This window comes from Colletotrichum paranaense, assembly GCF_030867605.1.
Source record: "Colletotrichum paranaense strain IMI 384185 chromosome Unknown Scaffold_3.1, whole genome shotgun sequence".
Taxonomy (NCBI): Eukaryota; Fungi; Ascomycota; class Sordariomycetes; order Glomerellales; family Glomerellaceae; genus Colletotrichum; species Colletotrichum paranaense.
Window position 1 is genome coordinate 961,080 of NW_026848961.1, and position 27,987 is coordinate 989,066.

Genomic DNA, 27,987 nt, shown 5'->3' on the forward strand with positions numbered 1-27,987 from the left:
CGCGCGCGAGCTTTGCCGATGCTTGGACCTTTCTGTCTTTCCCCCAGTCTTTGTAGCTCTGATTGGATTGAGCACGCCCATTGGCTCCGCCACAGTCTTAGCTCCACCTTCCTCCTCTTTCACTCAGGCTCTTGCCTAAGAAATATCCAAACAAGCGCTGTTGCGTACACGGCGACCTTGTCCCATCAACTTCTCCGCAACAACACAACACGTTCTTTACTCTCCATTTCCTTTCGCCTTCGCCTGCATCGACTCGCCGATTCAAGTATCCTCGACACTGACTGAGCACTCGTCAGGATGACCGAGCCCGAGAATTTCGAGGAAGACCTCTTCGCCGATCTGTGAGTAATTACAAGTGTCGTCTGTCACCGTGAAAGACATGCTGATACGTGTTACAGCTACGATGATGACACCCCAGCGAAGCCAGCTGCCGCCCAGCAACCCGCGCCGCCTCCTGCCCCAGTCGCCGTTCCTCAACCAAGCGTCGAGACACATGCCGAACCACCTCCCCAGTCTGAGCCGGAATATGGTGGCGGTGGTGGTGATGATCAAATGAAGTACGAAGAAGAGGATGACGATGATGAAGTAGACTTCAACCTAGGTGGTGATGGCGGCGGCGGCGGCGGCGGTGGTGGTGGAAGCACTGGTTATGCGCCGCCCTCGAATGGGTCTGCTGGCAACAAGCAAGAAGAATCCACGTACTCGACAAGCACGGCCAAGAACCCGAGTGCCAAGGAAGACGGGTAAGTTTTGTTTGCCAACTACGTGATTTTTGCACTTGCTACACAAACCCTTCCCCATGCACCCATAGTTGGGACGCATACCTCGACTGGATTAATCTGAAGCACTTTTGCTGCGGTTTGAGGGAACTCGGGCATCAGTTGCCCCATGGTTACTCGTATTGGGCCTTCTTGGTCTTGGGAACTTGGATGGACAAGAGAGGGCATCAATACAAGACGTTGGCCAGCCACGTTTTGGGAATCATTCTTCAGGGCCATCAAGCAGGTCAAGGAAAACTTCAGAGAAGACAAGAGAAGCTTGAAGAAAAGCAAGAAAGAGAAGCCATAAAGAGGTACCGCGCAAAAAGTCAGCTGGAAAAGCAGCCTGAGATCACCGAGATATGCCGACGATAGTCAGTCATCAGTCAGTCAAATCAGGAGCACCCTCGTGCACCTTCTATAGCCCAGTCGCAGAGAGAACATCCTGCGGTCTTTGGCTGCTGTAGCAAGATTAGCAGCGGATAGCGCTCGAAGCTAGAGCTAGCAGAGACTTGACGATAGCAAAAGACACGAAAAATTCGACAATGACCAGGCTATCCGCTCCGCAATTCTCCCCAGTCGTGAGAGAGTTTTTGTGGCTGGCTAGCGCTGCTTGGCCTCAACAATCATTTTGGCTGCGGCTGGAACCTGAAACCCTCGGCCTTTTCACAAAGGCACCGATGCTGATGGAAACCAACCCATGCACGTCACTTCTATGATGATTCAAGAACAACGGATTGCTGTCTGAATCTGCCGCTGGCTGCGAGGAGGTACCCGTCAAGGAGCATATTATGACAGACATCGATCAAAATACCAATACACCAACGCCAAGAAATGCGATCTCAGGCTGTTACAAGCCTCTCAGCCTGTATTTACCAGAGGGGGAAAGGGCGAAGGTGGCAAGCCTATCGATGGGCGACAGACGACTCGGCCAACTCATGGTCTCAAGGATGACTGCTCTGTTATAGCCATACGGCGGGAACTCTCATTGGCCATTGGTCCTTGTCTCGATGTCCGGATAATACTTCCATTGCCCAGAACACGATCATAGTCGCATGCATTTCTTTTTCAGAGTTCTGAATCTTGAGTCGATTCATTGACTAATGTTTTCATGTCTGTAGCAAGATGTTTATTGGTGGCCTTAATTGGGAGACGACTGATCGTAAGTCTACGTTGTGTCCGCTTCTATAGCGCCATTTTCTAATAGCTGCCAGAATCCCTAAGGGACTACTTCTCTCAATTCGGCGAGGTTGTTGAGTGCACCGTCATGAGAGACAGCAGCACCGGACGATCAAGAGGCTTTGGCTTCCTGACATTCAGGGACGCCAAGACAGTGAACATCGTTATGGTCAAGGAACACTTTTTGGATGGCAAGATCGTGAGATTCTCCTAAGCCGATTGCATTTCGAACTGAACACTAATGGCAACCAGATTGACCCCAAGCGAGCAATTCCTCGCGACGAGCAAGAAAAGACTAGCAAGATCTTCGTCGGTGGTGTCAGTCAAGATACGACCGATCAAGAGTTCAAGGACTATTTCGCCCAGTTCGGCCGTGTAGTCGACGCGACCCTAATGATGGACAAGGACACCGGCCGCCCTCGCGGTTTCGGCTTCGTCACGTTTGAAAGCGAGGCCGGCGTTGATGCCTGCCTCAGCACCAGTCTGGAGATTCACGGCAAGCCGATTGAGGTCAAGAAGGCTCAGCCGCGTGGCAATCTTCGCGAAGAAGAAGAAGCCGCACGGCGGGGCGGAAAGTTCAGGAAGGGCGAAGACGGTGCCCAGGGTGGACAAGGCGGGATGGGAGGCGGCCAGATGGGTGCTGCAGGGGGCATGACGCCCCAAGTTATGGCACAATACTTCCAGCGCATGCAGCAGTATTTCGCTATGATGCAGCAACAAATGGCTATGAGTAGAGGCATGGGCCCTATGAACCCGGCCATGATGCAGCAGATGATGCAAATGCAGCAGATGCAGCAGATGCAGAACCAAATGATGGGCCGCGGTGGAGGCGGCAACGGTCAGCAAGGCATGATGGGCCAGATGACGCCTCAAATGATGCAGCAGATGCAGCAAATGCAACAGCAGATGCAGCAGCAGATGGGCCAGCAGGGCGGTCCCCCGTCTGGACCCAGCGGCAGCTTCAGCCCTCAGCAGCAAATGTTCGACCCATCTCAGGGAGGCCAGCCGCCACAGCAGCCCGGCGGTGGACAAGGACCACGTCGGGGAGGCAGCAGCGGCGGCGGAGGTGCTCCCCGCGACCAGTACAACCAGGCTGGCGCATATGCCATGGGCGGCGGTGGCGGTGCTCCGACATCGTGGGAGGGCATGTACGACGACGTTCCCCAACCGAACCAGGCCGGCCGGGGAGGCTTCAGAGGCGGCCATCGTGGTGGCTCTCACAGTGGTGGCTCCCATCAGGGATCACCCGATCCTGCGCATGCCCCGCCTGCCAACGCGCCTACAGGGCCCAAGAACGCGGGCAGACCCGGCGCTAACTATCGCGGTGGTGGACGTAGCAGCAACCGGGGATTCCATCCTTACTCGCGTTAGGAGTCTTTGCGGTAGCCAAAGATGGCCTCTCTGGCATCGGAGACGGAATCATAGGGGCGGATCGATCTCAAGGCGCCGTATCTCGTCGGCTAAAAGAGAGCTATACAAGTTTGACGGTTCGATGAAAGAGGGCGCTGGGAAGAAACTGCATATATGGAACGAGGTACCGCGTTTTCTCTGAGACGAAGAGGAACTGGGACCGGAACCGGGGTACGGCTTGGGTTCGGCAGCTTTGCTTATTGCTCTTGCGAACTTTTATCTTCTTCTTTCCTTTACAGATCGTTTTTCCTGGGAAGTTTGTATTATACTCCAAAAAGGGAGGGGGAAAATCAACCATTAATCGGCCGTCTTCGTGTGTTCTTTTCATTTACGTGAACTTTGTGGGAGTATCAACTTCATGTCATGACGTGAAAATAGATTGCTAGGGGTTGCACGTTCCGTGAAGCATCGCGAGAAGCAGGGCAAACGGGCAATATGTCATTCTTTAAGAGTCTGGGTGAGGAAAGTCTTGCCCCGGCTTGACCTTCCGAACCGGGCCCGAAGCCGAAGTTGAACATGCCCACCTTTCGGGCGGCGAGCCGAGAGCTTTAAATTGAGTAAACATAGGTGAAGTGAACATGATAAGATGAGGATGATAAGATTATAATCCCAGCCCCATGCTCAATCCAGCTCAGGCTCCTATGTTAAGTGCATTACTTCAAACCTTTTTAATGAAAGTTGTTTCTTGTGCCTGTTGTTCAATAACTTTGCTGCTACCCCACATTCGATCTGCGATATATCCACTTGTTGACGGGACTGAAGAAGTACCGGACCTTGCTCAAAGGCCGGCGGGCGTCTACAAGACTGAATAGGCTGACGGTATTCAAAGTAGCCGCCCGCGGAAAGCGCATTTTGGGAGAGTTAACCAAAGACCGAAGATATGTCAGCGTGCAATTCAACATCTGCAGCGTTGTGAGATGTCCAGTTCCCCAGAACGCCGGACAACGACCGAGACTTCTCCATATCAAGTCTGATACCCCTCGCTGCTGTCGCACGGTTTCCGACTCGGTCATACCGGGGGATAATCTACTTAATTGCCAAAACCCCACGTACGATGGCAATGGATAGGCTAAGATAGGAAACCAAGAACCGAACAGGGCGCGCGCAGGAGTGAGAGAGAGGAAAAAATCGAAACATGACAAGTCTTAACCCCCAAACTGTCTAACTAAGCAACGCATGTGATTTCTAATCAACCCCCTCTGTTCCTCTACCCCTCCATCGTCCATCGTCGGCGTAACCGCGCAAGAAAAAAGTCTCACAACGCTAGAAAATGGGAAAAAAAACTGACAAACCACCCCCACCAAAGCCGCAAAACAACTGGACATTGCTCGCGCCCTTCCGCGGCGCATTTACCATACCTTAATTTCTTGGGTGCCCAAAATTCCAGACCATGAACCTTTTTTTCTTGACTTTTCCCACCCTCCACCACCCAATCCCATTCTCCTCTTTTCCAATTTTCGTTGACGTGATTTGAAGGCACCTGCCTGTGATTGGACAAATAACCGCAAGCTACGGGAATCTTTGACAACCTACCCAGACGACCCCCCCGCCGCCTATCGGGCTGAGCCGCAGTCAAACGCTGCGCCTACGGACCAAAAATCGACCACCACCTTCACCAATTGGACTACAGACGGACGACAAGGGCTTCTCCCATTCGGCTTGCCGAGACCAATTGCGCAATCGCAAGGAAGAGAAAACAAACCATTGAAGAAAAGACGTTCCCACCCTTTTGCGAAAGCGCCGTCATTCCGCTTCGAACAGTTCCGCCTTGTTTTCCCGCTCGGGACCCTTGCATCGTGAGCCTGCAGGCAAAGGGGAAGAAAGAAAAAACGACAATCAGCCTGGTCTGACGTCTTATCAGAAAACCAACCCCTCCATACCGGGCAACGTCTTTGTGTCTCGCCACTCGTAGAGCTGTAGAGAGTTGGTCTACAGTAGATGCTCTCCGACTTGATTATACCAAGCACTCTAATATCCGACCCTTCTTATCGCAACTTATCATTCCAGATATTTGCGGCTGGCGCGCGGAATTTCCTACCTTAGTTTTCTCGGGCCGTTTTGTTCTCATAACTCCGTCATCGTCCAAAACGCCGATCACCGGCCAAACCCGGCCGTAGCCGCACCTCCTCTCAAAACAAACCACCAAGAAAAAGCCGTAGCCACACATCACCAGAAACCATGGGTCTCCTGCAAGTTTTTACCTCACACGCTCCCGCTATCCAAATACAGATATTCCAATGATGCAGTCTCTTCTAATACTTTTCAACGTAGAGCACTGGGAACCCCTCTCGACTGGCCAGAGGCCAAGAAGAGTGCGGATCAGGTCCGCGAGTGGGGTATCAAGGTTCGAGCGCCGCTCTCTGTCTCTCTGTCTCTCACTATGGAACGAATTCGCACGAGGCTATCGTCGGTCTTTGGGGTCATGAAAGTGTTGCTGACCTGAGTTTCTTTTGGATGGTTTAGCAACTCCTAGAGATATGGAACAAGGCTAAGAGCAAAGAACGCGATGCTATGCTCTGGGGAGATGAGGTATGTGAACCCTGTTGTGAGAGATGATGCTCTGCTGCCTCATGGATGAGTGCCAGCGTCTCATGCTCTTACGGCACCCCTCAGCGACTGCAAGAGATGAGGACCCGAGAGCTGACAATGTTCACGAAAGGTCGAGTACTTGGTCGTGACCTACTCAAAGGACGAGCCCAAGGTCCGCCTGTCTCTTAGACAAGCCGAGATTCTCACAGCACTCGCCGAGAGCCCGGATCTCGCAAAGGAGGGAGGCTGCGTACCAGAGCTCCAGGAAGTCGCCAGGGAACAGTCGTATGTTCACCCTCTATTTCTCTCTCTCTCTCTCTCTCTCTCTCTCTCTCATCCGGCGACGTCCGCCATATGAGCCGATCCATGGCGCAATTTATCGAGAGCAGAAGAAGAGCCTTGCCTCGGTTATGCTAACACCCAAACCACAGATCAGTAACCCTCCCCGTCTTCCACCCGGAATTCGGCCGCTTCATGCTCGAAGCCACCCCCGGCAAACCCTGGGGCATCGGCTTCAAGGAACTCCTCGACGTCGAACCCGACATGAAGCTCCGCCGCAAGATCGCAAAGGACCACATGCACAGCAACGAGTACCCCATCACCCTCACAACCTTCCCCCGCATCGGCTGCCCGGGCGACTTCACGGAACCCTACTACCCTCCCTCGGGCCCCAAACTCCGCTCCCAATTCGTGCCCGACGAGATCGCCAACCCGCACATCCGCTTCCCCACCCTCGCCGCCAACATCCGCTGGCGCCGCGGCCGCAAAGTCCAGGTCAACGTGCCCGTCTTCCACGACACCAACACGCCCAACCCCTGGAAGGATCCCACCGTCAACCGCGACCTGCACAACTGGCCCGAGGACGACGACGTCCGCGACGGCGGCGCCGCCCCGGACAACTTTATCCACATGGACGCCATGGCATTCGGCATGGGCAGCTGCTGTCTGCAGATTACCTTCCAGGCCAAAAACATCACCGAGGGCCGCAAGATGTACGACCAGCTCAGCCCGCTGGGGCCCATCATGCTCGCCCTGACGGCGGCCACGCCCGTGTATAAGGGATTCTTGGCCAATACCGACGTGAGGTGGAATCAGATCAGCCGGGCCGTGGACTGCAGAACCCCTGAGGAACTCGGAGAAAAGGTGAGATATTACAGAAGAGCACAGGCTGGACTATTCAACCACTCATTCACTCACTCACAAATACCCTTACTCCTGTACCTCTCTCCTCATCTTACACCATGAGTATCTGCACATATATGAAGATATATATATAAACAACCTCAAGGAAAGACATGCTAACACAACAACACAGCCCCTTAAAAACGACCGCTGGCGCATCCCCAAGTCCCGCTACGCCTCAAACTCAACCTACATCTCCACAGACCCGCGCCTCCGCCAGGAATACCTCGACCCGAATCTCGTCATCGACGAGTCCATCAAATCTAAACTCATGGACGGCGGCATGGACGACCGCCTCGCCACCCACTTTGCCCACCTCTTCATCCGCGACCCCATCGTCGTCTTCGAAGAAGACCTCCAGGAGCTCGACCTCTCCAAGACGGACCACTTCGAGAACCTCCAGTCCACAAACTGGCAGCACATGCGCTTCAAGCCCCCGCCCGCCGACAACTCCATCGGCTGGCGCGTCGAGTTCCGCCCCATGGAGATCCAGCTCACCGACTTCGAGAACGCCGCGTTTTCCGTCTTCATGGTCCTCGTCACCCGCGCCATCCTCTCGTTCGACCTCAACTTTTACATCCCCATCACCAAAGTCGACGAGAACATGGAGCGCGCACACGCCGTCGACGCAGTCCTCAAAGAGAAATTCTTCTTCCGCAGGAACCCCTTCCCCAGCCGCCAGGTCCGCGTCAACAACTTCACCCAAGGCGGCGGCGGCGATAACGACGCCAGTCGTCCCAACTCCCGCCCCGGCTCCGCAGTCCCTAGTCGTCCCCCCACCCCCGTCGGCCCCGTCGAAGACGAATACGCCGAAATGACAGTCAACGACATCATCAACGGCAGCAACTCAGACTCCTCGGACGGCTTCCCGGGCCTGATCCCCCTCGTAGAATCCTACCTCGACAGCGTAAACGTCGACGTCCAAACCCGCTGCGAACTCGACACCTACCTCCGCCTCATCAGCCAGCGCGCCTCGGGCCAGCTCGACACCGCCGCCCGCTGGCTCCGCAACCTCGTCGACGTCCATCCGGGCTACAAGCACGACAGCGTCGTGGGCGAGGACGTGCAAAAGGACATCATTGCCGCCGTCGTCGCCATCGGCGAGCGCGAGACGGCCGGAGCCGGGTTCGCGGGGCTAGATATCCATGGCCTGCCGAAGCTGCTCGGGAACTTCCGCCGGGGCTGCGGCGGCGCCAGCGGTGATCAGCAGCAGCAGCCGGAGGTCTCCGCGAGGAAGAGGAAGGCTTCCGAACAGGCTTAGATGCGGTACCCACGTACGTAGGTCAGTAAGGTGCGTAGGTTGGTTAAATTCACTAGTACTACGGAGACATGGGAACACTATCACGACCGAGGCATTGGGTCCAAAAAAGCAAAGAATAGGAAGGCAACATCCCGAAGGCCAGGGGGTGCAGGAAGCGAATAGGAGGGAGCAGATTAGGGTCTCGACGCCATCAGCCACATGAAAGCTCGCATTCGGCGGCGCCTTGGATAGGATCTCCGTGCACGTAATGAACTCATAGACTCAAAAAGCATATATTAAGACAGCAATGGCAAGTTCAGTCATGACGTATCCTGTTTGTGAAGGGGATATAGAGAGCGTGAGAGACGTCAGCCGTAGGCGTGAACCATAGGACCAACACCAGTGCCAGCGTGGGAGTTAATGATTAAGCCAAATGCGTAGTTGGTCGCGAACATGTCTCATTTTGATCCTGCGTCGTCGATCCAAGATCCAAGACCAAGTGAAATCTGAGGTAACCCACGATCTTGGATCGAGTGACAGACCACAGGTCCCAGCCCAACGTAAGCGCATCATCAGGCTGCTCAACTTCCCTAGCCCGACTGAAGGCGTCGAATTCATGGCTCCCGTGGGAGTGGGAACCCGGCGCACTTCCCGTCTTTCTCTAGCGGAAGTTTTGTTTGTCTCCCTCCTGCAGAGGGCTAGACTAGTAGGAAGCCAGGGATTCCCATAGTGACTTAGAACCCGTGGCGGTATCCTTCTCGATCTACTGGAAAACGAGAAGCCTGCGTGAACGTCCCCTTACACTCCCGAGGCGTCTCGAAACTGAGACATTTGTCGGGCTTCCACATGACGAGTTCACTTTACCTGTAGCTTCTTGACTCGAGGCTGCGCGGCAATTCCACAGCCCTTGGCTTCCAAGCCGCATGGCAATGTTCCGGAAAGCTGGAACCGGCCGTAAGTTCATGATGGAGAAATTGGAATGGCGCATGCTGATGGAATTTCCCGTTTCCAGTTTCCAGTTTCCAGGGAAGGGAAGACCCGGGAAGCCGGTAATCTGGGAACTAAAGGGGAGTGGGTGTGTGGAGAGAGGCGTGTAGTGTACTGGCTTTGCTTGCTTGCCCTGTTAGCAAGCCAAACGCCAAACTCGAAAATGAAATCGACACGGGGTGGTTGGTGTGATGTTTCCTCGAAAAGGCGCGAGCCACAGCGCTCTCCATCAGTTGGGCCGGATGAGCTTGCTGAACCGCCAGGCCATGTCTTGGATCTCGACCATGGCGCACGCCAAACAAGTGCGATCCTGTGGCGAGAATAATTGCACCGGCAATTCGATTGGGGAAGGGTTTGCCATGACATGCAACGAGGTTAGTTGAATGACAGGACGCTATGGCGTTGACGGTTTGAAGCCGGCTCGTTCGAAAGCGGACGATCCCCTCTGGTTGCCCGCCCATTGTGCCGGCAAATTTAAGGTGATCTCAAGATGGCATTCTTCCGTGGATGACTAGCTAGGTTGCCACTGGGGACGCAGGCAGGCTTCTGTCTGTGTTTATTTTGGTATGCTGTGGGCTGCCCGTTTCTCCAGATCGAGCCATATCAGCCCCGTGTTGCAAGACAATAGGTCAACGTACCGGCAGCGAGGTGTGCTGGCACGGTGCATCTTTCCACAGCACAACGTCAAGAAGCTGAAGATAATACAAGGGGGGTGGAGGGGGGTTCGGGCATTCTCATCAAACCAAAGCCAAGCCGCGATCTGTCACTTGGAGCCTTTGAGGAGAGGTCGTGTGCAACTGTGCATCTCAGCTTGGCGGTTTGAGCTCTGCCGAGTGATGTGGCAGGACTAGCGGACCGCATCCTCTGAGTTTAGGACCGAAGAACGAAGCCTACACCACAGATAATCTGGAAGGATTCCACTGCTGTCCTCGATCCCTTACTACATTTAAGAGTCTCCGAGCGAATGAGACGCTGGCTGAACGGTCATGCATGGAAGTACAGTCCAGAACTTGAGGAGCCAACAATGGCTCATTTCCTTACGTTCCTATACTGATAGCGTCGCCGCCACTGCATTTGATGAGGTAGGGACAGCACGCGGCGCTTTCACGACAGCCTTGCTTTCGGTATAGCCACATCGCTGCGTTCGGAAAGGCCATCACTCTGACATGTCGCGTGGGAATCGTGTGGGTAGGCTGAGGCGGCCTGGAGGTGGCAACCGCAAGCGGACTTGATCGACGCGAGACGCCATGGTTCGATTGCTGGACCGTCATGACGTAGCAGGCTGAGCTGGACGTGCGATGCGAAGTCTTTACGGACCACGCTATTGATGAGGCAGGAGCTAGTTTCCCGCGCACGGGATTGTGAGCAATTTGGGACTGGTTCAGCGACGCGAGGCGGTGCTGCGACCACTAGCTGACTTTGAATATTCGTATTGGCTGTTGGATCGCCATGTGTTGTGGATGTTTGGCAGCGGCAGCGGCAGCGGATAGGCATGGCGAACGGCCGTAGGAACGGTATTGTGAACTTTGTAACGGGCCACCAAAGGTTGGTTGTGATGATGCCCACCAAGACCATTGGCGCACGGTACGAGGTCGATACACGCCCAGGCCGTCAGATGTGACAAGTTGATGCTTAGAGATTGGCGAGCCGGTTGGGCGGTAGCGCGGCCAGAGACGGACGGAAACGCACCCTTGCGCAGACACACGGGTGTCAGATCGTTTGATGAGATCCAACCAGATCTGGACCCGGTGACCATGCGGGATGGAGCGTGGGAAGCCGGAGCAAATCGGTGGACTAGGTGAGGGATCTAGGCCAGAAAGCATGGCGAAGCGAAGGGGGAGAGCTTGAAGCCATATGAGAATCGTACGATGTCGTCCATGGAGAAGCGCGAAGGTTTAAACGCCGAGTCGAATATGGACAATGGTGGTGCCGTTTAGACAAGCCAGGCAAGGCCCAGAGGCTAGGAGAGCAGGTGGCGGCCAGGGACATGGGCTGTAGCATGGCATACCTCTGTCTCTGTCCGGACCCATGTGGTCCGAGTCAGCGTGTTTGAAGGGGGAGGGGACCACAGTCCTTCTACACACACTATTGCCTGCCCGTTGTTGTCGTTGTGTCCCTGTTCTACGCCTTAGCAGAGAGGAACGCCATCCGCGGCCATTTGCAAGGAATCCGTGGCCAGCTAGGGTCTGGCAGCTGGAAGCGATAGGGGAGAGAAGCCACCAGGACTCATACTGTGTACATTATGCCACACGGCATCACCGTACGGCGATGAAGTACTGCGGCTGGGTATTGGTATGGATCAGGGAGAGAAATGGGCCGGGCCCAGATCCGAAGATCTCAGTAGCATAGCTTATCTGCGTTCAGGGCTTGGGGACCCCACGTGGCGGGGGAGAGGCACGGAGCTTTGCGCCATAGCAGAGATCAACGGGCAACGGACGTTGTCTTGGTGTATGGCTTGGGCTAGACCAGGCCGGGCGACGAAGTGATTTCCCAAAATGCTTTGGTGTCAGATGGGAAAGTGAAGTGTGTAAATTAGGCGTAGATATTGCTGCGGTCGTTGGCGTTAATTTCCATTTCCATTCTGCTCTGCAGCAACTGCCGTCATTGAGATCGGCCCCAGTAACTCGTCCGAGCATTTCTCAATGTCTTTGTGTGCCCCGAACAAGACTCCTGAGGGGTGTACTCCGTAGGAAGGACGCTCTGACGTGTTCGAAGTTCCTCGGGCGGACGCAGACAATAAGCGGAGTGTATGGGGCCGACACAAGAAGTTAGAGACATTGGATAATGACCCTGGTATGTATGTTGGATGGATTGCAACTTGTCGTTGGAAGGGGGTGGAGAGGAGTTGGGGACGACGTTGGAAACGAGAGCGAGTGAGGATGAAGCGATGGCAACAATCCTGGGATCCTAAACAGTCGGTCAGATGGTTGACAGGCAATATGCACGATACGAACCCAAAGATCGGGTCGCGCTCGCTTTGGAGAGCTCCACTGTCACCGCAGGTGAGGGGCCGATCTTGCAGTTGCGGTCGGCAAAGAAAGGAAAAGAGGGACTAGAACTTCCAGGAAGGTTGTCATCTGTTGCTGGCCGTTGGTCAGCAGGCGGAAAGAGGGTTGGCCCGGTCGAGTTTGTGAGTGGAGGCAGCGACGGGGGCAGACAGGAAGAACATGAGACTATGACTTGACCAGGTACGGGCAATGTACCTTAACCTCTGCCTCGGGCCCGGAGTGGAGCTCTAGTGTCTCCTTCCTCGTGTTCATCGGCAGGGAAAAGGCCGCGTTATGAAATGTCATTGGTTTGGGAAGGCTCTGACCGAGGTGGAGCATAGTGCCTGATCTCGCATGGCATGGAGACTTAGTCGACAGGTACATTGCAGCTACAAGCTTGGGTGGTCTGTAGATTTTACCCATCATCCATCAAGTGCCCGAGTGAGGAGGACGGGAGTGGGCAACAACGTTCGATCATTCAATAGCTCACTAGGTCCTACAGGTTGGCTGGAGACCGGGAGATCATGACGGGGCCGGCCAATCCGCACCGGGTAGATTGCTCGTGAAGACTCGGTTCCAGAACGATAAGAGTTTCAGACCCTGCAATAGAGCGGGCAACATTGGTGAAGTTTGACCCTTCAAGCTGAGAGAGAAAGTTCGTAAGTTGTGTAATAGGTGCTCAGAAATGGTGCTACTTGAGAATCTGAGTCGACAAAACTTACCCCACGATCCAGCAAGCACGGGATGCCCGAGCACGATTTGACTATGTACGATGGGCCAGTCTACCTTACCTTGGTTTGAGCAAGCGGCAGAAAGGCAGAAAATAGGGTGCGTGGATTTGCAACGTCAGGTACTGAGGTACTGTGCAGTATGTATACTACCTAGGTGTGTGGCGGGTAAGGTACCGAGGCAGGCCCTTTGAGTGAAGAGCGATGCATGGCTAGGAACCTGGAAGCCATGGTTTACGGTGTAGAAAGAAGCCCGGGCTCCTGCTACAGCATGGGAGAGATGAAGCCCGCTAAGACGTTGACGATTACGGGAGTTGGAAATATCACGCCACACACGAGTCGTGAGATGCGAAAATGGGACGAACATTTCGCGGATGTAGCTTAGTCTGGCAGCTGGAGAGACAGTCAGGGCTGGTGTTGGGGGATGAGGTGACATCCCAACTTTGAACCTTGGGGAATTTGGAACCAAATATCCATTCGGGAGTGCGTCTAGGTCAGGCAGACAGAATTAAGGTACGAGGTGAGCCCGGTAAGTTAAGGGAAGGAAGGCACGTTGTGAGGCATTTTACAGCATGGTCCTTCCTTCGCTCCGTCCTGTCGTGTTCCTCTCTTGCCGGGTAGGCACTTGCCTTGAGGTAAAGGTAGGTAGGTATGGTGGTGACTTCCATTGTGGACTGCGGCGTGCCCTGTGGAAGGTGCGTAGTAGGTAGGTGCGTACTTCGTACTCCGTACCTAAGGTACCTTACCTCACGGTATGGGTAGCTAGAAGACAACGGGCTGTGAGTGGAGGGATGCCTGCCATGAGAGGATCCACCCCCGTTTTTCCCGCCCAAAGTGAATCGCAATTAAATCGACGCAAATCTGCGATCGCATCCGGGGAGCCGCCGGGGTCCGATGTGGGCCACCTTTTGCCCACTTAGGTAATCTCTTCCAGGGAAGCCCCAGCCCGACCATCTTTCCACCTTTTCCACTATCATCTCACTGTGAGAAATGGCGGCAAGTACCCTCACGTACCGCTCCTGCTGTGTCTCCCAGAAACTTCCACTTCCACACCCCCCCGTCCGAGGTCACATCAATCCAATCAGACAGCCCACCCAAAATAGCGCCGGGAATTTTCCAAGAGCTTCCGCGATCGAGCTGCTAACCCTGTTGATCTGATTTTTGGGGTCCATGTTCCTCGATGTTCCTCAATTCCTCACACCACACACAACACACCACACACCACTCCTCACACCTCAATTCCGCTGTCGCTGTCCCTCATACACTATTCGTACAGACCCGACCACATCAGACTTTCGCTTTGGCACCCGGCATCATCAGCCACCAATCTATCCGTCTTCACTGCCTCAGCTTCTGATCGCACTCCCCCTTCAGCAGAGTTCAATGGGCTTTCGGTAGAACCTCCAAAAACAGCGCAATTCTAATCCACACAACCATTTTGCAATTCCCTCCAACCCAGACCTATCATGGCACATGGTAATTGGTACGGATACCTGTTGTCGGGGCTGCTGTCCGTTTTCTCCCATTGTCACGCTCCTTAACAGGGACAACCGTGGTTTCGGGTCGGCGCCGGCGCTGCTCATACGACAGGGACGCTGCTTCCAGGGATGCTACCTTGATCCTCACCAGACGTACCGCACGGAGTACCATCTACCATCGGCCGGCGCGCAAGGTTGTTCATAACGGCCCCTCCTCTACTACTATACACTTCCTGATCAATGTGCATAAGAGTCCGACGTATTCATCTGGCCATCTCAAATTACCTCCAGATGACGGATAACAGTCTATTCGCCGGCTTGGGTGGGATGGAAATAGCCCGGTTTGGCCGCAGACAAATAAAGAAGCCCGAGCCGAGGCAAGCAATAATAGCAATAGCGAAATGCGAGCGGGAGTTCTTCTGCCTGCCACTCTGCGATCTGCGCCTGATCGTCACTGACAAGATCACATATGCATTCGAGGTCTCTGATCACTCAAGGAGCCATCACTGCGGCTACGGAAACCAAAGAAAAAGCAACGTAAAGCATACCGCAACATGACTAGGTGCGAACTCAAGCCAGCTTATCCTACGGCAGAAGTGGGATGCCCAAGCTGCCATCACTCAATCAGGTCAAGTTCTTGATCCTCTTCTTTGGACGGAACTTCGGTCTAAATGTTGGCAAGCATCTGAGCACAATTCAGCCCGGCAGATGGACTCAGATCCAGCCCAACCATCACAGGTCCACATCGACATCCCCGGATGCGCTATATCCAAGGGCCGTCATATTGTGCGATTTTGTGCTCGGAAAAAATGGCGTAGGTACGTGCTTCCATCAAGCAGCGCCTGGTGTTCCTTGACTCCGTCATGGCGATTGTTCCAAGGCAACCCATCTCAAGCTACGAGCTACCTACTGAGGCACGTTCGGGCTTCACCAAGACGAGACATGACGGTCTGGCCTTGTCTCATCTCGCTGCCACGCCCAATTTGTTCTACCTACTCCTCTCGAGCTCTGCCAACCACGCCACGCGGGACTATCCAGAATGAAACCACAAGTTGTGTACAAACCACCACGTCGACTGCAGATGGACACCAGCACTGGCCATGTTGACCGCCTTGTTTTTCCACGACCGGAAACGCTGCGTTTCCTCGTCAGCCGCCTAGTGGCCTGTCACATCCACTTTCTACGGAAGATGGCAAGATATTCTGCCCGTCCTCAACTTCGCCCTAGGCCTTGGCCACCAAACTCAAAATGTGCGATTATAATTTCTCCAAAGATCGGCCGAGATGAGGAGGAGCACGTCCGCAACCACCTTAGCGACACAGAAAACCTGATGCAACGCGGCCCTATTACACACTGGAATGACTCGGACGCCCGTTCGACGGCGCCGAATAGTCTCTTCGCGGCTATCAGACTTCATCTCCCGCCTCCAGAATTTTGATCATTATCGCTTCAATCGTCTTAGCCCTCCAGTTTCTAAATCTGGGATCGGTCATATCTCTTTCCCGGATCAACCCCCCCTTGCTCAAGCGAGATTTAATTATGTCCAGCCTTCAAGCCACCAACTTTGAAACCTTCAGCGTGGTCTCCGGCTCTCCACGTTGTCCAAGCCAAGCCCAATGAACAAGATATGGAAGGCGGCAGTCGGGCGCTAACCATCAAAACCGCACAGCTTGCTTAAACGGGCCGTCTCAGTCTTGGAATGCTGCAAAGAGTCAATCTGCTCCCATGGCACTGACCTCTAGTCTGCCACGAGGTTTCTCACGGCGAGCTGGACCCACCTGGTCGAAGCCCACTTGGACCCATCCCGATCCTCACGAACCTGCGTCGTCCTCAACATCATCATCACCTGTACGGAGGACTCCCTAGACATTCTCGCAGCTCACGAACCCCGTCATCAAACCTGTCCACCAGCCCCTCATCGGTCAATACTGCAAGTCTCTTAGATCAGCACTCCTCATGCTCAGCTGGCGGCGTTGGCCTGGCCTGGACTCTACACGAAGCCACGCAACACGATGCCATCGTCTGTCCCCCCTTATTATGCTCCCGCAAAGCTCGCACAGCACGAAACAGAGATCTCGAATAGATGCAGATGCGCCTGCTTGCAGCTTTTGACTCTGATGCCGTTGTACAGCCCTGCACTCTGTCAAACAATGTACAGTGACAACAGCCACGCGCGGTTGGTAGCACCATGGCTGACCTCTTGCCATGTTTCCCCTCTAGTAGCCTTGGAGAAGGATCAGCCGGTCCTGCCAAGGTAGCCTAGGGGCGGCTGACTACTTGTCTGCCCACATGGATGAGCGCTTGGATTGCGCCAAAATACTATTGAAAGGGCGACGAGAAAACTCACGTTCTTGCACTGTACCCATGCGTCACTCCATCGATGCATGTAGGGTGCCTGGCGAAAGGGTTCGTCTGCACCGCGCGGGCGCATGGACGAGACGCAGAGACGCGCCACCTTGGACCTTGGGGTGCCGCCATTCCTCTTCCATGCCAGACCAGCCGGCCCGGAGCCGATGTCTGCCAACGTTGTGCATGCGGTGCACACCGAGTCTCCCGTATGCCATGCACAAGCCCACTTCACACAGGCCTTTCGTTCTCGGAACAAGACACGTTACGATGCCGCAAGCAGAGGAGCATGCAACGTCCTGACGAACTTATGCTGCGGAATGCAATGCGGCCTGCTACACCACCATGCTTTTTTGTTCCGGCCGTCTTCGAATCGACGAAATACCTGGTACGGATACGCTTCTCATGCTTTTTGGGTCTCGAAAGTTCACAACATCCACCAGAATACCACCGAAGCCTCCTTCAAATTTCCCAGCGTCCAGATACCGGCAAGCCCCAAACACATCTTTGTCTCCCGTCAAAGTCAAAATCATTCCATCAAGTCCAGGAATGTGACTCGCAACCTCGCCTCGAGGGAAATGCAACCAAAGTCCAAAACAGCTCTCGAGCCTCCCCATAGAAATCCCCTTTTGTCGAAACAAGACCCATAAACTGATGGCAATCTATGATCTGTGGCATCGGCATCCACTACAAGACGAGGACCCAGACAAAGGCACGCGGCGAAGTATTCCCCGGGGCGGCGATGGAGGAAAAATGTGACGAGTTTCTGGGTACTCCATCTCCGTACCTACCCCTTCGCGCTCAGCGCGCCTAGCCGCAAGTGATGGTCAATGGCACGCACATCACGCAGAATCCTTCCAGATAGACTTTTTCTCGGTCCCCTCGAACGCCCCGTCGCGATGACACATGGACCGCATCTCGAACCATGCTGATACTTTTCCCATCCCTCCACTGCCCTCTGGGATTTGGTACGGAAACCCAGAGCTTGGCATCTGGGCACGGCTGCCAAACCCGACACGAGGTCCCTTTTCCAACCTTCCATTGTAGTTCCGCATGGACATTAGGAGAAGGGAGAAACGTTTACTTGACTAATGTGCGGGACGGAAGGTCCATGTCTCCCCGCTTGTCAGCCTTTTTTGGTCGTCGAGTCTCCCTCCGGCATGATCGCAGCTATCCCGCCAGCCAGGGAACCACGACAACAAGATCCTCGTCGTCGTCCCAAGGACGCCGAACCCTCGTCTGTATAAGGCGTGATGGGGGTTCATGGGTGGGAACCCATCAAAATGTTCAACGCCCGCCGTGTAGTTGATTTAGCACAAGCCCAGCGCTACCCGGTCGAGCGTAGGGTACCTTTCCGGGGGACAGCCACGCAGCATTTCTGATCGTCCTTGTTTTGGACAATTCATTTGCGGGCGGTAGATTCTCTCGAATCAAGCCAAAGAATACCTACGCCACTCTACGGATACAGCAGGCGGCCACAACAGGGGAAGCGTGGTCGGTCAGCTTCTTTTCCCTGCAGAGCCCCAGGGTGAAGGGGGCGAGCCACCGATCAACCATTCCCGTGCGCTAGAAGCCATGGAAAGAAACGACTCACCCCTCCATCAACGGGACAAGGACGAAGGAAAGAAAGAAGAGGGGATGGCGAACGGCGGCTTTGGGAGAGAGATGGAGGCAAATCGCAGCGATTTACGGGAAGACGCACGGAAGGGAAAGGTAATTAATTAGGGGGGGAAACAAGAAGATGGGCGCATTGAACACATCACCAGTTGCGACAGCTCACATGCCACAAGGTCAGCACCGGCGCGCATCGCGAATTGAACAAGCCACCGCCGCACGCCGTCTGGCCCCCGGGGGGGAATAGGAAGAGGAAAACCTGAGAAAAAAGAAGACTTCTCTGCAGCCGCAGAGAGTACCTCACCAGTGGTTGGAGGTCTGGAGAAACAACCAATCCTCCAAAAGTCGAGTGAATGGGCGATTTACGGGGGGCGCCTGTCTGTCAATTTGTTGCTGCCACACCCCCCCTCTCATCCATGCTTCACCTTAGGGCGATGGGTTAAGATGCACACCTCCTACACCCCTCCAACCCCAACCCGCAATTGCATTGGCATTGCTCGCATTGCTCGCACTCATTTCCTGGGGATCAAAATGCTGTCGGTAATGCTGGTTTGTACAACGACACACGGCGGCGCGTACAGCACCGACCACGCAAGCTCAGTGCCAGCTCAAGCTCGCTCCGTGAAGGTTAGCTACGGCCGATGCATTGTAAATTGCCTCAATCACAGCAACCTGACCATTCTGGCTCTTTTCTGCCTGGTGGTAATGGCGGGGGTGTTGAGTCTTGTTTCTTGTGTAATGCTGAAGTCGTGACTTTTAGTGACACTCGCACGCACGCCCCAGACTTTTTTTGTGTATCCTTATTTTTCCTTCCGTCGAATCGGCAAGGGGGAGGAAACGGTGCGGGGAAAACAACGGAATCTGTTTCTTGTACGGGACTGGATGAGAGGGGAGAAGGGGATCTGACATGGCACAAGAGGATGGCTGTGGCATGGAGAAGAAGCAGCGAGAAGGCAAGTTTACCCTTCCTTTAGTCACCCATTCGCGTACAACGTCCCACGAACATCGATATGAACAAGCAGACTACCCGTCTCTGCGATCTAGGGCCCCCCCTCTTTCACGCTACCCAAGTACAAGCCACACGTTGCTCTTCCTTCTCTCTTTCTGTCCTTCCCTCTATCTACTGTGTAACCGTATGTGCCTCTCTTCTTGTCAACCCCATGAATACGGTTGTATCGTACCCTGCCAGCCTGCCTAACCTTGCCCACGTTGCACGCGGCGGAATCGGCGGACGGCGCGACTGCACGGTATATCTGCCATCCATATAGATAGATACGACGTCGTTATACGTTATACATCGCGATAGTGCATGTACAGATAGATGGACAGGCCCTGCTTCACACCGTCATCCCCCCCCCCTCTCTCTTTCCCCCTCTTCCCCAATTTCCCGTTTGTGTCACCAGAGAAATCTTGAGATGCGTTGGTTTGTATTCTTTTCCTGCCTTTCACTCCCGAAAGAAAATCAAATATGCGGTCGCCTTGCCAGGCGCCTCGTCGGCTTGTGGCCTTTCCGCCTTGCGAATCTATCCAATCAGAAGACTGTCAATATGTGCCTCAAAATGGGAATCTACATGATATGATTCTCTCTGATCAAGCTCCCTCCTTGCATAGTATCCGTACCTGCCCAGTGCTTACAGCCTGAGTGGCCCGTCCCTCCGATGAGGAGGGGTGTGTATGTCTCGAAGTTGGTCCTTTTCTCAGACGGACGGAAATGCTGACAACTAGACGAGCGGTATGAGCAGGTACCTACCCACTCACTTACCGATACCTTCTACCTATACAAGTGTATTTGCGTATCTTGTGCAACATCGGGGGAGAGCCCCCAAGGCATAAAGCTGATGAAGGGATGAGGGGCAGATCAGAAATCCTTTGAAGAGGGCAAGAAGACATCACATCATGGCGAATCCAACTCTGACGCAGCGTGGGTTTGCCAAGTACTTGGGTCGTACATACATCAGATCAGATCAGAAACCATGACAAGTGACAACCTTTTTCCCTTTCTTTCTTTCTTTCTTTCCTTCCAATTTACCCTGTTGAGATTCAGATCCGTCCCCTCTGCTTCCCCGATTCCACCCCCTTCTGGCGCACGTTTGCGAGATTGCCCTGCACCTTGACCTCTCTTTGTATCCTTTTCATCTCATGCGTCATCTTATAGTAATAAGTTGATCCAAGGGCTTTGGATATCTACAGTGTGTACACATGAGGCAACGAAATCTGGAGAGTAATATCATCGGCTCCCGAGAACCGCGCGGCAACGACCCGTATTCAAACCACACACCATCCACCCACTTACCCACACACCCCGTTCCTTGAAAAAGCTCTCGCAAACAGGGAGGGGCCTTGTAATTCTTCCTCTCTGTCGATCGACACGTTCTCTTATGAATCTCACTCCATACTACACAGACGATACGCACGGGAGTACGTACATGGTGTCCGTACCCTCTACCACGGCACTCGAATCTCTGGGCCTTTCCGGGAGAAATCTGAACTCTCCCAATGTCCTTCCCTCTTTCCCGCTGCGAACAATCATAAGCGCATTTCTAAATCGGCATACACAAACCCACTACACCATATTTACAGGGACATTCCTTACATCTCACGGAAATATGGCAGTACCTAGGTCAATAAAAGAATGCCAAGTTTGCGAGACAGGAAAAAAAAAGAGTTGGATCGATCTGGTGCCCCGGGTGAGCCGGCCATCTAACATCCCATCCCATCCCGACTTATTCTTTGCCGTTGTACCTCTTTCGGCGTATTTCCACATGACATATCCCCGTGCCTCCAAGGATACCGGAAAACCCACCTTGTACCTTTTTCGATCTGATGCCTCCTCATCTGAGGACACCTAGACGGCGGTGAATAGGTAAAGGTCCCCCTGTTCGCGTCTGGAAAAAACCGAGAACATCTCGGCAGTCAAAGTGAGAGGCGGTCTGGAGATCAACAAAGGGGGAGGCAGATCAAGTACCGAGGAATGAACAATACAAAAGATCTCGGCTTCTCATGAAGAATTTCCCCCCTAGGCCAGCCAGCCACCGCCATCCGCCGTCCAGACCCTGCCTGGACTGTCGCCAGGACCGGAAACGACGTCTGTTTGTGGCGTTGTTCTGGGGTCAGAAGGTAAGCTGAGTGAGGTGGCCGTAGGTAGGTAAGGTGAATTAAGCCCGTCAGATAGTTACGGTACCCGGCGGCCACGCACACGCGCACACACCAGTGACACCACGTGGGACGGGAGGCCCTGACGTTGACTGCTTCTGGTCACTTCTCACATCAAAACATTCCATCGCCCAGAACCAGGTTAAACACTTTTTGTATTATTATTTTTTTTCTCCCCGAGATTCCCGCTCCCGCTTATCACGCTTCCGAGATCGAGAAAAGGGCGAAAGAAGCAAACTTGCATCCCGCTAACACCCTCCCCCCCCTTTTCCCCATCCACGTCCAGGTCCCCTGTTCTCAACAGACAGGCGCCCCTTCTCTTCGACTACTGCGTACCCATTCATCTGCTCAGCTCACCGAGTATCCATTCTCATGGCTTTGTTATGTCATTCAGTGGATGATGGGGTGTACTTCCTCCTCTCAGTGGACAGGGGCGGCATTTGTCACGATTGAGGCAGTTATTACTTTACCTCTTACACGATTGAGATAGCACACGATGAATGATCCAGATCTCCCCTCCCACTCCTGTCTCGACGCCTCCTGGCACATGTCATATCATTCATGTTATAGACTTTCACGTCGTGAGCGAGAAAAAAATATAGCTAAAATAATTCTTGAAACTTCAAGTCTGGGTTCATCAGATTCCTTGAATCCTGTATTGAAAGGGTAGGTACAACTGAGCTAGCCGCCCATCCTCACTTCCTTTTCCGCCACTCCTAGCCGCCGCCGCCGCCGCCTCCTGGTGGTATTTCGCCTTAAATGGCTACTCGTACAATTAAAAATCAGCTAAAACTGTATTGTTGTTGGTGCCCTCGCATGGTCCGTGGCATCAAAGGGGGATTTCCAAGCCCCCATCCCGATTTCCCAGGAATATGTGTAATAACAGTGGTAAAATGCCAAGTTTGCACGACCTTGCGCCCAAGTTGAAGTAGAGTAAAAGGAAAAGTTGTCCGTTTTTGTTTCTCGCAAGAGATACGACTCAGATATCGTCTTCTACTCCTCTTTCCCTCCTCCAAGAAGACTGATCGGAACGCTTCACGTCTTCCTGACGTGTCCTTTTTCTCTTGTTCCTGGCCGTTCCTCGCCGGAAAACACCATCTCTTCTGCCATTCGCAGACAAGGAAAAAATGTTTGAAGGAAATGATAAGACGTTTGCTTTGGTAACGATCGACTGTCGGTCTGCGGTTGCTCGCTCCAAAGGCGTGTCTTGTGGCGTCCGATTTGTGTGACGCCCCATTTTTGTCTAAAAAGCCGAAATTCCGCTTCCCTTTGCAGGATGTAAACAAAACCAGGCAAGGAAAGTGTCGAGATCAAAATGCAGTGAACGCCGCCGGATGAATGCCTAGTCCCTTGGTGCCCGTCCGATGAACATGTTGAAGAGCAGGATATATACATTCAAGATGAAGTCGATGCCGGGTATTGAAAAAGAAAAGTTGAGGTAAAGTAGGTGTAGCCAGTTTGTTGCTAATTGCATGAAGATAACGCAGTGCAGGCGCTGCTGGATGGATAATAAGCCGTTAGGCAGTAAGGGGGTATCTGTTATGTGTGTATATGTGTGTTTGTGTAATGGCGCGGACCAGGCCGATCGTCGGGTCAGACTGGTTGTAGACCGGCCGATGAAGGTAGAGCTCGTCCGTATATGTACTTTGTATCTCGGGTTCCCTTGATAAAACAAGCCGCTTTCAGCTTCTCTCATCAGAGGGCTTAGGTCGGATTTGTCGAGCCTCGAGTTGGCGCTTCCGCTCCAGTTTTGCATAATGCAGTCCACATGCGTTGCAAAGTGTGCGCGCACCATCAGGGCCTCGGCGCCATTCCGGGGTATCGATTCGGTTGCAGCTATGGCATCTTCCAGGAGGTGCAGCTCTCTGTTCCAGTTTGTCAGCACTCTCTTTCTCCGACAGAACAACCGCATGATTGACAAAACTTACCCCCCTGCGCTTCTTGACTTCGGTGATGCCATAGGTCTTGTTCATACCGTCGTACATGGGAGTATCTTCATCATCGTAGCCCTTCTGTTTTCCAGCCGCCCGTACACGTTCATTGCTTTCCTTCACAACCTGTCGCACCGAATCCAGTGAGTTCCGGATGTACTCCACATTGTCAATCATCTCGTTCAATTCCTGCTCGGTGGGGAGTCGATCGTGCAGTGGATGATGAGCGCCCTGTTGTTCCGCTGCAATCTTGCCATAGGCCTCGGCGAAGTTAAAGATCGTTCTTGTTGCTGAACCAATCTGAGTGAACTTATTGGTAAGCTTGACGGACAAAAGTTTTTAGCGGGGCCACTCACTCTAGAAAAACAATCCTGATACCCCCACGCGTCGAGGTGTGTCCTGACCCGCGCAGGGCCATATTCGGGGTCTTCTCTGTGAGCTATCGGGCGCTGGGCCTCGTAGGGGAAAGGGGGAGGTGGACCAGCGTGACGTGGAGAGACAGGATACCCAGGCAACGGGACTTGTCCTGGCGGAAGCTGGCCCGGATGCTGGGGATGTTGGGGATGCGGATATATCGTCGGCGGAGGTGGAATGGAATGTTGAGCGTATGGGCCAGCGTTCTCGGCGGCACGCGCGTCGCTCTCGCGCATATCGCGCATATGCTCATGTTTGAGAGGAGGGCTCGGTTGAGGTCCAGAGAACCCGCCCAATGGCGCAGGCGGTCGACCTGCGAATGGAGGTCTCGGGGGATCTGAGATGGCCGGGAGAGCATCTTGCCTCGGCGCGAAGGTCGAAGCAGGAACAGGAGGTCGAGGCGAGTTCTTGTCCGTCGACTCGGCGTAAGACCTTGGAGGTCCAGGTGCAAAGGGCGAGGGGAAACTTTGAGAGCCCGACATGCTGGAACCCTGAGAAGGGGGGTAAGGACTGGGCTTCGCACCAGAGATGACCTCTGAGAGCGAAGGGAGCGACTGTCGATGAGGAGTCTCCGACTCGTCTGATGGTCGTCGAGGTTCAATCGGCGAAATCATGCCTGCGATGCTTGGTCCTGGAGCTGGGTGGTGTTGGTAGCCGGAAGAGAAGGACGAGGGAGGACCGTAATGGGAGCTCGGGCTAATAAGGGCTGCGGTCGCCATGGCGGGGCCGTCGCGGTAATGTCTATTATCGAGAGGCTCTCTGGGTGGGAGATGACGAGGTTCAAAGCGATCAGGGTTGATGGCAGAAGGTGGACGGCTGTTTAAAAGGTCTGATCAATACTTGGGTCTGGGGACAGGACGTGGGAACCAAATGAAGGCCAGAGCCAGAAGGGGGGGGGGGTGTCGAGTAGAATCGAACCTACCTTTGCCTAGTACCAGATCCGCCCGCTTCCATAGCGGGTTTGCCGGGAGAACAGATGAATGGTGATTAAAACCCCAGATGCGAATATAAGTCTCTGTGCATCTGACTCGACCAAGGCGTGAGGGGACGAGAGTGAGCCTTAGTTCGTGAAGTCGGTGTCAAGACGGGAGTCCGGTGAAGTTTGGTGCAGATGGGTGGAGATGATAGGAGAAACGGTCCAAGGTGGGAGGCTCAGAGTCATGTAAGAATAAAAACCGGGCAGGGAAGAAGGGTTACAGAGACGAGTGGAAGAGTGCAAGAGTGAAAGATGGGCGAGCGAAACCAAACCAACCAAAGACAGAGTGTGTGGTGGTAAGGTGTGGTGTGGTGTGGCTTGGCCTGGGACGAGAAGACGAAGTTAGGTTAGGTTAGTCGAACCTCTCTCTCTCCAGCTGGGTACCCGGTAGGCAAGATCTGATCAAGCTATCGGGCGCGTGTGGTATGCGTGGTGGCGGGACGGGAAGGTCACCGCATGTATCTTTCTCTTGGGCTTCGGTTTGGGGGGGCGTGTGATGAAAAGGGGGTGGAAAAGGAAGGGGGGCGATAGATCGGGGGTGATGCTGGCTCCAGTTGGGTGTGTCGAAAGATCCGGAGCTGAGAAAGAAAAGCCGCCTAGCGTTGGTCAAGTTACCACGCTGCTCTTTGTGGCGGCTTTTGGAATATTTCTTCCAAGACACACTGTCAGAATCCCTCGTCGAGACTAGTCCGAGTGTGCTAATTTCAACTGGGTCTGGGAGTGAGACTCGAGGAGGGGCGTGGGCTCGCGAAGATACCGTAAACCTGGACCGGTGGGAAGTTCTGAATTTCTTTTCGATGCCGATGCTTTGTGGTGCCGGTCTAGTGCCTGGTGAAGCGGGCGCCCTTCAACAAAGTGCTGAAGAGACAGAGATGTATGTTCGTACGTCGATGAGAAGCCGTAGCTCATATGGCGGCGCTTGTGCCTCTATCGTCGTCCGGCAAGTTGAACCAGATGAGTCGGCGGATAAAATGTGATGAGAGATCGCCTGTCTAAGCGCGGGAGGGTTTATTACCGGCTGGTGGTGTCTGCCGATTTGTACCTTGAGAGTCTGGCACAAAAAATGTGGATTGGGGGTGGTTAGACTCGATGCGGTGAAGGGGATTCGAGTCTTTCGATGTGTCGAGGTAGAGGGGATTTTGATGGATGTGTGAGAGGATGAGGAGCAGGAAGAAAAGGGAAGAAGAGGGAGAGAGGAAACGCGGTTGTGCGAATTATGGGAGGAAATGACAGAGGTATTATGAGACCAGCGACGGACTGGCACTCACTCAGGGCTGGGTATGATTTCTGAGTGGACGTATATTTCGCATACATTTATGATAAAGTACAGAGGTACCTGCGCGGCAACAGGGGGGGATCATCACAGGAGGCTTTCGGTACAGTGCCTCAACGGCGGAACGTCCATGTTCCCTTTGCTCCTGATGGACCAGATCCCTTCCCTACGCAGTAAGGTAAGTGTTCTTGGGGTTGTGGGGGGAGGGCATGGAATTGATGCCCGGGGGACCAGATGTGCGGTGTGTTGGACTGAACCGCCTGGGGCCAGAGGGAGATGCGTGTGCATGTACCGGTCAGAGCAGACAGGGGGCCCGGGGGAGTCAGGTAACGCATCGTATTGTCAAGGTATCCATCCAGTCGACGGCCCGGGGTGAGAGGAAGGGGGGAAGTTTTAGCATCTAGATTGGCGGCGACTGAAGCTCGATTGATTGACTGATGTGCAGATGGCCTGCATTCGGAGCTTCACCTCTTGGGATTTGTTCCGTTCCGTGCGGTCTCAGTGAGCCTAGGCGACTCGAGCCACCATCCTGAGGCTTCCTTGCCGAGGGACGGGACAACGTAGTACGAGGCGAGAGTGTCTATGTGTAAGCCGCGGACTGGTACTCTCAGTTGGTTGCGATAGATGCAGACTGGCTTGACATCAAACGTTGGAGACATTACTCCGAGAGGCGTCAGGAAGTTCTCATAGCGCCGTGCGGCAACCAAAAGATCGGCCAAGGGCTCGCCAGGCACTCTTGCCTGGACTCAGCTTCAGCCTATTCAGAGTTTAGGACGCACAGTCGGCCAACTCCTCATTGGGAGCACTGAATCTCTAAAGAGTTCCGAGTTCCAGGCTCTCAGCACCCACCCATAGTCTCGACTGCGAACAAGTGCCCTTCCAGTCGAGTACGGACATGCCAATATCTGATGACGAAGAGAAAATGGTACGACTTTTTGCAGCGTAGGGGAGGCGCCCCACGATAATTGGCCCGCTGTCACGGCTGGATCGCAGATTGGCTGTTGAGGGGGTCCTGCGGCTGGGCAGGGGGGCTCGCTGGGATCATGATCGGTGATGACTGGGGGGGGGGGGGGAACTGCAGCGGAACACCTTCCAGTCACCAGCGACAATAGCGTCGGCATCAGCGTTAAGTTTGCCAGTCGCTCTTGGCCCTTGGAATTGCGCTGGGTTGCGGCAACGCTGGCAGTGTTGACCCGACGAAGTGACAGCAGCGATGAGCTGAAGGATGCTATCAGCGGTCTGAGTTGGGCTTCGATCAAAGGTCCATTGATAGCGTTCCGTATCTTCTTGGTAAGATACATAGTGATTGCACCAGGCTGTATCGGTTTGCGTAAAGACTGGCAACGAAGAGATCGAGGGCGCAAGATTGACCGAGAATCAGAAACGTCGATATGGCCAACCCATTGCGGATACTGTGATGCCGTCGGTGAAGAACGTGACAGAAGCAACGTCTCGATTGCCGGGTGGGTGCCAGACAGTGGCGTGAGATGGAAACTGTGCTTTGTCTCTCCGTGCCTTCATTTCTTTCCACCCATGCTTGATCCATCTTCCTCTTAGCGATGTCACGAAGCTGGCAGTGACTGTCGTTGACAATCCCTGGACGACCCTCGACGACAGAGACTCTGTTCACTGTGACGGCCCCAAGATATGGAGGCATCCAGTCGAGCAGGTCAAGGGTTCATTCGTGAGGAAGCCGATAAACGGGGAGTGGGGAAAGACTCGAGGAGGGGAGACAACTGACGCTGGGAAGTGTCAAGGATTCGGCGCCGGAAGCTCGAGCACCAGGTAGCCCGTGTGATCCC

General features: G+C 54.0%; 7 protein-coding genes across 7 annotated transcripts; 4 read left to right on the forward strand and 3 right to left on the reverse strand.

Moving 5' to 3' along the window:
• Positions 1-297: 297 nt before the first annotated feature.
• Positions 298-3,308, forward strand: CPAR01_03864 (nuclear polyadenylated RNA-binding protein; the record flags this gene model as incomplete). Its single annotated transcript, XM_060488150.1, has 5 exons — positions 298-341; positions 399-743; positions 1,880-1,920; positions 1,973-2,136; positions 2,190-3,308. 5 exons carry the CDS (start codon positions 298-300, stop codon positions 3,306-3,308), a joined length of 1,713 nt encoding a protein of 570 aa, XP_060352356.1.
• Positions 3,309-5,727: 2,419 nt separating this feature from the next.
• CPAR01_03865 (glutamate-cysteine ligase) lies at positions 5,728-8,319 on the forward strand (the record flags this gene model as incomplete). Its single annotated transcript, XM_060488151.1, has 5 exons — positions 5,728-5,757; positions 5,811-5,876; positions 6,007-6,161; positions 6,308-7,019; positions 7,192-8,319. The coding sequence occupies 5 exons, from the start codon at positions 5,728-5,730 to the stop codon at positions 8,317-8,319; spliced, it is 2,091 nt and encodes a 696-aa protein (XP_060352357.1).
• Positions 8,320-10,694: 2,375 nt separating this feature from the next.
• CPAR01_03866 (uncharacterized protein) lies at positions 10,695-11,108 on the reverse strand (the record flags this gene model as incomplete). Its single annotated transcript, XM_060488152.1, has 1 exon — positions 10,695-11,108. One exon carries the CDS (start codon positions 11,106-11,108, stop codon positions 10,695-10,697), a length of 414 nt encoding a protein of 137 aa, XP_060352358.1.
• A 3,365-nt stretch (positions 11,109-14,473) lies between these two features.
• On the forward strand, positions 14,474-14,683 carry CPAR01_03867 (uncharacterized protein; the record flags this gene model as incomplete). Its single annotated transcript, XM_060488153.1, has 1 exon — positions 14,474-14,683. The coding sequence occupies one exon, from the start codon at positions 14,474-14,476 to the stop codon at positions 14,681-14,683; it is 210 nt and encodes a 69-aa protein (XP_060352359.1).
• A 658-nt stretch (positions 14,684-15,341) lies between these two features.
• On the forward strand, positions 15,342-15,916 carry CPAR01_03868 (uncharacterized protein; the record flags this gene model as incomplete). The annotated part of the gene is made up of 2 exons (XM_060488154.1): positions 15,342-15,506; positions 15,560-15,916. 2 exons carry the CDS (start codon positions 15,342-15,344, stop codon positions 15,914-15,916), a joined length of 522 nt encoding a protein of 173 aa, XP_060352360.1.
• A 7,357-nt stretch (positions 15,917-23,273) lies between these two features.
• CPAR01_03869 (GATA zinc finger) lies at positions 23,274-24,890 on the reverse strand (the record flags this gene model as incomplete). The annotated part of the gene is made up of 4 exons (XM_060488155.1): positions 23,274-23,456; positions 23,520-23,822; positions 23,879-24,752; positions 24,859-24,890. The coding sequence occupies 4 exons, from the start codon at positions 24,888-24,890 to the stop codon at positions 23,274-23,276; spliced, it is 1,392 nt and encodes a 463-aa protein (XP_060352361.1).
• Positions 24,891-26,649: 1,759 nt separating this feature from the next.
• On the reverse strand, positions 26,650-27,706 carry CPAR01_03870 (uncharacterized protein; the record flags this gene model as incomplete). The annotated part of the gene is made up of 3 exons (XM_060488156.1): positions 26,650-26,925; positions 27,275-27,501; positions 27,586-27,706. 3 exons carry the CDS (start codon positions 27,704-27,706, stop codon positions 26,650-26,652), a joined length of 624 nt encoding a protein of 207 aa, XP_060352362.1.
• Positions 27,707-27,987: the final 281 nt, after the last annotated feature.